The sequence below is a fragment of the Ochotona curzoniae genome, unplaced genomic scaffold, assembly GCF_017591425.1.
Source record: "Ochotona curzoniae isolate NIBS_2020 unplaced genomic scaffold, NIBS_Ocur_1.0 contig_2754, whole genome shotgun sequence".
Taxonomy (NCBI): Eukaryota; Metazoa; Chordata; class Mammalia; order Lagomorpha; family Ochotonidae; genus Ochotona; species Ochotona curzoniae.
In genome coordinates, this window is record NW_024465582.1 from 16,251,036 (window position 1) to 16,260,907 (window position 9,872).

General features: G+C 45.1%; 1 protein-coding gene across 3 annotated transcripts in view; it reads right to left on the reverse strand.

Moving 5' to 3' along the window:
- The window catches only part of NADK2 (NAD kinase 2, mitochondrial), a 29,380-nt gene extending 22,877 nt beyond the window's left edge, over positions 1 to 6,503 (reverse strand). For all 3 annotated transcript variants that reach the window (XM_040977469.1, XM_040977468.1, XM_040977467.1), the window contains exons 1-2: positions 6,050 to 6,503; positions 117 to 205 (exon numbers count right to left, since the gene is read on the reverse strand). In XM_040977469.1, coding sequence (XP_040833403.1) covers positions 117 to 205; positions 6,050 to 6,349 — 389 coding nt within the window. In that variant the 5' untranslated portion in view covers positions 6,350 to 6,503. The remainder of the gene's footprint in view (positions 1 to 116; positions 206 to 6,049) is intronic.
- Between the last annotated feature and the right edge of the window lie 3,369 nt (positions 6,504 to 9,872).

Genomic DNA, 9,872 nt, shown 5'->3' on the forward strand with positions numbered 1-9,872 from the left:
AATGATTTCATAGCAATATGTACTAAAAAATCTAATGATTACCTGCTAATATACAAAACAAAACCTGAAAGTTCTGAATATAAAATCCCATCCAAGACCCAATCCTTTAGACTCACCGCAAGCTGTCTATAATGTGCTCCACATTTTTGGTGTGAATATGATGTCGTTCTAGTAGTCCACTGTAGCTGGAGCCTTTCAGTGCAAGCTAAAATAAGAAAATGTTGGTTTGCTGTGTGATATATATGATACATTAAGCCCTTGAAAAGCGATTTAAGAAACAAAACCTTTTGTTCTTGACTGCCTGTAAAACTCACAAGTACGAAGTGAACTAGAAAGTCTGATTTCAAGCAGTCATAATTTCCTAAGAGCAAATATAAGTTTTCTGATCATGTAGTCAGTAGGATCTAAAATTCAACAGCTTATTTTTTTAATGTCTTTCTAGTATATTAAAACAACCTGAAGACCTGAGACAAATATATTTTTAGAGGCAATCTGGTGACCTTCGTCCCATTTAGATTTCCTGCTCTACTGAGAATTTACCCTACACAGTTTAAACAAGGGGTTCTTTAGCTCCCCGAGAATGAGTAACTTTTAGATATATAGACATATATACTTCAAGTATTAATTTTCTTAGTTGACTGGAGTAATATAATTATGTTATCATCAATGTTATCCTTTGTAAATATGTGTCTTGTAATTCATAAAGTAACACGTTGAGAAGGTAGGACTAATCTGTCCATTGAGGTGAATGCTAATAGAATTCAAAAACAACTGTTTTTCCTCTTCCAAACCGCATTGTATACTTCTCTTTCAGAATACAAAATCAATTTCTCAAGTACCTATCCAATACGTATATTCTTTTGTTGCAAATCATTACTTACTGAGTTTGGATACAAGAAAACAGAGGAAGCTGGATGCGGCTCATTGATTGTGACACATAAACTAATAATAATCAGATTTAAACTAGAGAAAGGGGTGAAGAGTATTCAGGAATGCTTCATACTAACTCACAAATTTTACTTTGTAAATTTAAAACCATTTTGAAATGTTAAAAATACTTATTAAATTATGAAGTAAAATCCATTTCAGATAGCATTTTAATGTTTTTCATTTCAAAATGTTATAAACATTCACAACATAAAGATGTACATTTAATGAAAATTAAAATATGTCATTTTCCTCAGATAACTAATTTTAATATTTTGATACCTAAGCCCCTGGTCTTTTGTCTTATTCTACTAGGTGATGAGCATCAACACAGTTTTGTCCTTACTCCGTGATCTACTACAAAGGCAGGCTCCTCAAAAGAGCAACTGAAGCAGCATCTGATGCTCCAGAGAAGTAACAGGTGTTAAACAACAAAGGCATCCTAGGCAGACAGCCTGCAACACAGCTCAATACCTAGCAAAGCCTCACCATATTTAGAGCAAACCAGCAGCATCGATAGTTGGTTTTAAAGAAGGTAGTGGCCATCCTTCATGTGCTTTAATAAAAAATCAGGTTTGAGAAACAAAGATGAATACAGTTATTACCATTCAGCAGTTAAAACTGTACTAACCACCTCTCAGTAGGTATAAATCAAAACCTTTTTCTCATCTCCCTCCACAGTCTTGAATTTCAAAGCTTGAAAGGAGATGTACGTGCCATTGCCAATTCTGAATCCCTAACCCTGACCTACCTTTAGGACTTGAAATGAATTTACCCAATTACCTCTTTGACATCTTTGGCTACCTAACAGATATGCTAACATGGTCAATCATCAAATCCTTGATTTTCTAGCCTGAGTATTTCCCCATCTGCATTGTAACAAATTCTCTAGGTGACTGCAGGCTACAGGGAGCTTCTGTGGAGTTTTGTTAAACAGATAAGGTGACCAGATGTTTACTTCGGATAGATCACTTTGGCGTCTGTGTCTGGAAGATGGGAGAGGAGCAAGGCTCAGTTAGGCTCAGCCCATACTCCAGATCATGTTCTTTGACAAATATTCACATTACATAAAATACACTTAATGTATACCACGTGGCAGAAGGACTGCACAAGAGCTAAAACCCAAGCCCTAACACCTTATTCAGAAAACAAAAACAAAAGGAAACATCTTTGTAGCAAAGGTGTTACACCTCTCAAATCATCAAAGAAGGCAAGGCCAATAGGTAGGACTGCTGAATGAAATGATTCTATTCGGTTGTGGACTACACACAACACTGACACCAAACCTCTGAGGCTGAGACACTCGAATTGGAGCGAGAATAGATGAAACTTCTGTTTTTCTCTTTGGTATATACAGCTTGAATATCTGTTACCTAAAATGCTTGGGGCTAGATAAGTGAATTGAAATTTTGCAGTGTTGCATGTACATAACAAGGTTTCTTGGGGATGATCTACACATAACATTTATTCAGGATCTAAATGTATTTTACACACATATACTTAATATGATTTTATGCACATTTTTATTAACTTTGGGTACACTGAATCACCAGAAAACAAAGGTATCATCATCTCAAGTCACTTAGTGAACAACTTGTGATTGTTTGACATTATCATTATATTTTTCTAAATTATTTACTTACTCAGAAAGTAGACTGTGATACACAGAGAAAGAAAAAGACAAATTTTCCATCTGTTGGTTCAATCCTCAAATTGACCACCAGCTCAGGGCCCAGCAGAAGCCAGGAGTTTTAATTACCCCAGTCTCCCATTTGGGTGGCAGGCGGCATCTTCCACTGCTTTCCCATGTGAATTAGCAGGACACCAGACCATAGACAAAGCAGCTGGGACTGGGCACCCATATGGAATGTCAGTATTGTAAGCAGTGGCTTAATCTGCCACAATGCCAGTCAACCCCTACCACCACCGTATCTTCAACAATATCTTTAAGCCACAAGCAGAGAACAACAAAAAGTGACGCACACATGGGCTTGACTCCACAGACACTGTAAGGAACCTCCTTGTGCACCCACAGCCTTCGCATGTACTGTATGGACCCTGGGGGGTATCCTTGCATAGAGGAACTTGGAAGCCAATAGAAAAAATACATTACAACTTGAAAGGGGCTGGGAGTGTCTTCCTCCCTTGGATGTCACTGAATAAACTAATAGCCTCTGTCTTTTGTTAGCAATTCATCATGGAAGGTCAGGTGTGCAATTATCCATTTGTGGCATCAGTGCTCAAAAGCTCTGCATTTTGGAGTATTTTGGATTCCAGATTTTCAAATTAGGGATTCTCAGTCTGCACTAACAGCTTGAAATAAAACTTCTGCGGATGCCAACAAGGTTATGCTTTTAGCATTGTCTCCTTCCCAAATCAATTTTGTTTCATCTAAAGGTCTAACATGTAGGTGCTATGGACCTTAAACAATAAAAATTCCAAATTGGTCAGCAGCTACATCTCCTATGACTCAAATCATATTCAATTAGCTTTTGCAAAGTCTTGAGACAGGAGAGGCAAAAATCCTTAACTAGCAAATTACTAGCTTATCACTGGGGGGGGGGGAATGGGATTTTAAATTAAAGCAACAGTAATGAAAAGGTAGCTGAAAGCCAATAAACATGTAAACCTCTACATCCTTAATCAATCAAAAAACATTTCTTCCAATCACTTATGCTTGTACAAAGTTAGAAAAGCATGAGGCTTCAGGATATAACATTATGCTGGCACTCCACTCTTCATCTTTCATTTGCATTTTAACAAGTAACCTAATAGAGACCTACTTTGCATCAGAAAACCACCATCCTAACAATAAATAGAATGCTTTGACACAAAACCAAGTTTCCATGACGCTATACACACAGCAGCCTCGGTGCCTGGCGGCTTCAAGGAAACTTTCCTTCATATCCGACTCCCATGCTTCATACACAGCTTGGTTCCCCTAACCCCAACCACAAGCAGCAGCATTAACCTTCTTGAGTCCTATTCCAGAATCCTCTAATAACCAACTACACACAGCCAGGTTGCCTTGGTCTGATCATGATCTCTAATCCGGGCTGCATCTAAGGCCCCTGAATTGAGAGAACGGGCCTTACAGCATTTATAAAACAAATTCCTACTCTAAGAATTAAAGCCAAGAAAATGGGGATAAAAATAACACTAACAAAACCGACCTCCCTGCCTGGCAATTAGAAAACGATACAGTCCAGGAGTTTCACTTCAAAGCTTTTTTGTTGTTATCCCTCCAAAGAAAACATTATCTAGCAATACACAAATATTTACCTATTAGATTTCTCCATTCACCATGGGTACACCAGGTAGCTTGATTTTTAAAGACACTAATTTTCTCTCACATTCAAGGTTATTTTTATATTAATGGCAATCTAGGTCAGAGGTTTAACAATTAATCCTAATTCAGATGCTACCTGTTTCTTGAGGCTTTGAAAAAGGTTACCAGAGTCTCAAAGCTACAGCATTAGAAAAATGCTGAAGGCATCTAATCCGACCCCAGCCCTTCACATCCGAATTAGGTGAAGTCAGATTGACAGCAGATAACACCACACAAAAGTATCCTTTCCACCCACTAGGCTCAAAGAAATCAAAGCATAGAAAGTTAGCCACACAGAACCAACTGAGTGTCTATAGCATTTTGAATGGTCATGAGAATTCAATAAAACTGTATGAGTAACACTTTATGCATACATGGCATCTGACAATTTCGAACAAAATTAGGAATATAACCCAAAGGACACATCCCCTTTTTCCAAACATAAGCACTGTGAGTTCATCTGACTTCTCCATTCTGGGAGTCAGCCCCAGTTTGACTACTGGCAGCTCAACTCCCCCAGCCTCCTGTTCAAACTGTGAATTAAGTGACCCCAATGCTTCTTACAGGCTGCGACCTTCAAGAAGCAACAGAAAAAAAAAAAAAAAAAAGGAACGTGTGTCCAAAATTCCATCAAGGAAATGCTAGGACCCCCTTCAAAGAACCCTTCAATGAGATCATGATATGTGACATGGACGCCCATTCAGGAGCCAGGCAAAGAGGATTTATTATTATCATTTTGAAGCCTCTGCAGCACTGAGAATTTCAAATGATGACAGACACTTCTAAAATACTGTCTACTCTTGCACTGAACTAAACAAATTTGGTTCTATGGCATTCCAAAGCTTTCTGTGTGTTGTGCCAGTAACAATTGAGATTGCTAATGGAGATTTTTTCAAAGCATTGTTCACGGCAGCATGGATCACCCTTCCGCTTCTAAAGTTGGCAGGGACACGGGATCGGAAATTGCCAGAACAGGAGGATACAATTTGGGTCTCCCCTCCACCACCACCCCCTATCTTTTGCAGACATTATCCTACTAAATACTCAGTTTATGGTGGAGCTATAGTTACAAGAGACGCACGTTCTTCCTTTCCTACATTCCTCTGGTTCACCTGTCCATTGTCTGACCTTTTCTCTTTAGTTGCACATATATTCATGCCAAATTTTCCCAGTACCAGAGACACTTGCGCTTTGAAAACTACCAGAACCTTGTCTGACGACCCCGTTCCAGGAGGGTGAAGGCTGACCAGACAGACTCTCCACCGAGCCCAGGCCTCCTACAGCCCAGTAGAAGGGGGTGTGTCCGCCATACCTTTCGCCCTTCCTTCCCCAGCCTCAACAGCGTCCTGGGGCCACTTTGTCGGGGCGGCCTGGGCAGCGGTTCCCAGTGTGTGCAAACCCTCCGGCCACCTGCCCGCCTTTCGGGGGGCTAGCATGGTTATTCCCAACTGGCATGTGACAGTGTCCACGCACCAGTGTATCCCCACATCTTTCCCGCCCTGCAGGATCAGAAGGCAGCACTTCTTCCCTCAACCAACAGACCCCTGCTCGGGAAGCCTCTACCCGGAGGTCCCCCGGTGAACGCATTCCAGTCTCCTTCTAACACACACATACACACGCCCGGGATCTACGGAGTAGGGGATCACAAGGAAAGCCAGAGGGAGTGGGGGAGCAGCCAGAAGGGCAAGAGGGCGTCCGTCCCAGGTCGCTTCGTGGGGAAGAGGGAGCGCAGGTGAACCTCAGAGCGATCAGGGACCGAGCCTAAACCCAGCAGCGGGCGGCGCCGGGACCCACCAGCTGCTTCAGGTCCTCCTCCGAGAGCTCCGCGTAGCGGTACCGCTGCTGTTCGAACTCGTACCGGGTGGTCTTGGCTACCACCACCACCCGGGAGGGGCGGAAGCCGCCGTCCGGGCGGCTCCCACAGCCCGCCAGCTCGCGCGGCTGCCCCTGCCCCAGGGAACGCCGGCCACCTCCGTCACCGCCGAGCCGGGGCCGCGCGACCGGGCCTCCCGCGCCCGAACCTCGCAGCGCCGCCGCCCGGCCGCCCGCCACGCGACGACAGCTGCCCAGCAGGAAGCCTCGGTAGCAAGTCATGGTCGGCTCGGCTGCGGCGGCGGGCTCGGGCCCGGGCCTCGACTCCCCGCCTCCAGGAGCGCGCGCCGCCCCGGCCTTTAACTTGGCGCCGGGCGGGCAGAGGTTAAGAGCGGGGACGTGCGCGGTCCGCGAGGCGCGGGGGACGTGCCCAGACGTTGACGGAGGCGGGGAAAGCGGGTCCTCTGGGCGACGGCAGCGCCCACGCGAGGGGCAGGTGGGCGGGGAAGAGGCCTCGGAGGCCTCGGGGTGGTGGGTTTTGTTTGTTTGTTTACCCTGCTCCATGGACGCCTGCGCGGTAGCCGCTGGGCCACCTGGTGCCAATCTCTGGCTCCGCCCCGGGCCCTGACGTCGCTCTTGGTCCGCCCCCACGCCAACAAGTCAGCCAATCAAGAGCCCGCGACGGGTTGGGAGCTCGAAGAGCTGCGCCGATTGGCTGCGGCCTGAGGAAGGGCTGGAATTCTATTTGGCGTTCGAGCTGCCGAGAAAAATCCAGCTGCATCCGGTCAGAGGAAACGCGGAACACGGGGGTGGGGTTTGAGCGCCTGGCGGGAAGTCAGGTATGTGGCTCCTGCTCCCTCAGGAGTTCTCTCAGGGTCTGTGTTTTTCACGTCGGCACGGTGTAAAATACGGGCACACGCCCTCTCTAGTGTTCATTGAAGCAAGGCTGGTGAGTGGTCCACGCTGCACTAGGAGACTGGCCCAGAAACGTTCGCATCATTTGCAAGGGCCCAAGGCAAAATGGAGATGCTCGAGGCCCATCAGGAGTCATTGAGAACTTGAAGACAGGCTGCAGAGATTAAACCCAGCCTGAGGTCCTTCAAAGCTTCGGACCCCATTGCGCCCTTTCGCTGCTGGCCACCGAAGAAAGAAAGGCACAGTCTTTCCAGGAACTTGGAGAACAATGGGTAGTGGGGTCTGTCTGGCTGTGGAGATAATGTTTAAAAGAGTAGAGGGAAGAGTTCGCAATGCCAGTCATTTGGACTTTGTCCTATAGGCAGGAGTTCTTTAAAGGCTTTTAGCCGGAAAGCAATGTTTGGTGACTATCGATCTAGCTTTGGAAAGTTGTGTAGATGAGAAAGGGAGAGAGTTAGTAGGGGTTGGAACAGTCGCATGTGAACTGACAAAGGAGCAGTAATGAGAATCAGTGGAGACTAAGCGGTTGTTGGGGAAGAGTCAAAGGGTGATGCAAGCCTCCTGCCCCTTCCCTTCTCTTGCTGTGGCACCGTCCCTAAGTACATTTGGTCATTGGACAAGTCACTTCATGTTTCTGGGGCCTCAGGCTTCACCCTACAAGATGGAGCTAGAGGCGGAGGATGGGGGGGGGGCGGGGAGGAGATGAAGTACAGTGATCCCCCAGGTTCTGTCACGCCCCAGCTGTGAGTCTGTGACTTAGCCACCTGCCAGTGCCACATTCCCTCAAGGTTCGCTCTAAGGACCGAGTGCCTGCTGTGTGCCAGGTAGCCCGAAACTGGCAATACACGTGATGAGTCTGCTGTTTCCTCTCATGGTTTTGTCACTGACGCCTCCTTACCAGGACTTCCAGTGTAACAACCTTAAGTAAGCTCTTCTGTCACAGACAACTTTGGGTAACCTGGACATGCTTTACTGCAAGAAAAGTGCAGTCACGGTTGACTTTGAGGTCAAGAATCTGAATGGATCCATTTGACAGAAAGAGCTTGAATCATGTCTGCGAGCTGTCCAAGTGCTCAATTTCAGACATATTTTCTTACCACTTCATAGCTGAGAATTAAAATTTTTTGGTTTTTTTCCATCTTCAGCTCCAAACATACAACACACCTTGACATTTCAGCTAGGTTGTCCCTTTACCCACAGTCGTTTTTGGATCCCATTTATACAAAATTTCCTTTGAAATAATTGCTTCATCATGTTATCTGCCCATACATATTGACTCACGTTTCCCTCCTGGTGTTTCAGGATGTAAACGTGCTCGTGACTGTAACATTGAGACGCAGAAGGATCTTCCTAGCCCTGCTGTTTACATCTGTACTGTCTTCCCTTTATTCGTGCCACTTCACTAATTACTGCTGTTTCCAAGGTTACCAAATGATCTGAATGAAACTTAGGAAACGTTTTTCAGTCCATGGGTTCCTGAGTATTTGTGCAGCATTGGAAAGGACTGTCCTACTTATGATTTGGTCCTGAAACCTATCTCCCAGCACCCTGTGCCCTTCCATGTCTCTGTACCTTTTTGGGATTCTCCCTAAAACCATTTCTGGAGTCTGTCTTCTCTCTCCCGCTTGCCTCTCTCCATCCCTGCTGCTTCTCTCTCCACTCTAGCTCAGGGTGATTCACCTAGTGTTGTGTAATGGAACGAACTTGGGCCTTGAAATTAGAAAGACCTTGGTTCAATCCCAGTTTCAGCATTTGTTTGTTTTGTGAACCTTGAACTGGTTGCTTAATCTTTGTGCATTTCTTCCAACCTTCCTTACCACCTGTTGTGTGATGACTGTGGAAGATATGTAGTCCTCTTTTTCATAACATTTCTCCTGGGATAAAGAACCTTTCCTTTGGAAGTGCTGCATACAAAGCAACATTTTTAAGAGAGAATATTTTAATGATCGATAATTAAGCTAAACAAGAAGCTTTTTATGACTTTAATGTAGGTATAGGACCCAGTGCAATGGCTCAGTGGCTAAATCCTCACTTTGCACGAGGGCCAGTTTGTGTTCCAGCCGCTCTACCTCCCATCAGGTCCCTGCTTGTGGCCTGGGAAAACAGTAGAGGATGGCACAATGCATTGGGATCCTGAAGCCATGTGGAAGACCCAGAAGAAGCACCTGTCTCCTGCCTTCAGATTAGCTCAGCTTGGGCCGTTGCAACCATTTTGGGGAATAAACCCATGGACAGATATAATGTTAGCTATATATTGAATAAATTTGAAGAATAGGTAAATACATTTTTTAAAGATTTATTTATTTATATTGGAAAGGCAAACTTACAGAGAGAAGGAGATACAGAGAGAAAGATCTTCTGTACACTGGCTCACTCCCCAAATGGCCACCACAGCCGGAGCTGTGCCAATCTGAAGCCAGGAGCCAGGAGCTTCTTCCGGGTCTCCCATAGCAGTGCAGGATCCCAAGGCTTTGGCTGTCCTCAACTGTTTTGCCAGGCCACAAGCAGGGAACTAGAAGGGAAGTAGAGCAGCCAGTACACAAACCTGTGCCCATGTGGCATCCTGGCAAATGCAAGGCAAAGATTTAGTCACTAAGCGATCATGCTGGGCCCAGGAAATAAATTTTAATAAGAGCTTCTATGAAAATCCAAAATGAAGACTTTGAAGCCACCTACCTACATAACTTTTTTAAAAAGAGATTTATTTTATTCTTATTGCGAATTCAGATAAACAGAGAGGAGGAGAAATAGAGAGGAAGATCTTCATTCCGGTGATTCACTGCCAAAATGACCACAATGGCTGGTGCTGCACTGATCTAAAGCCAGGAGCCAAGAACCTCTTCTGCATCTCCCACACAGGTGCAGGATCCCTAGGCTTTGGGCTATCCTC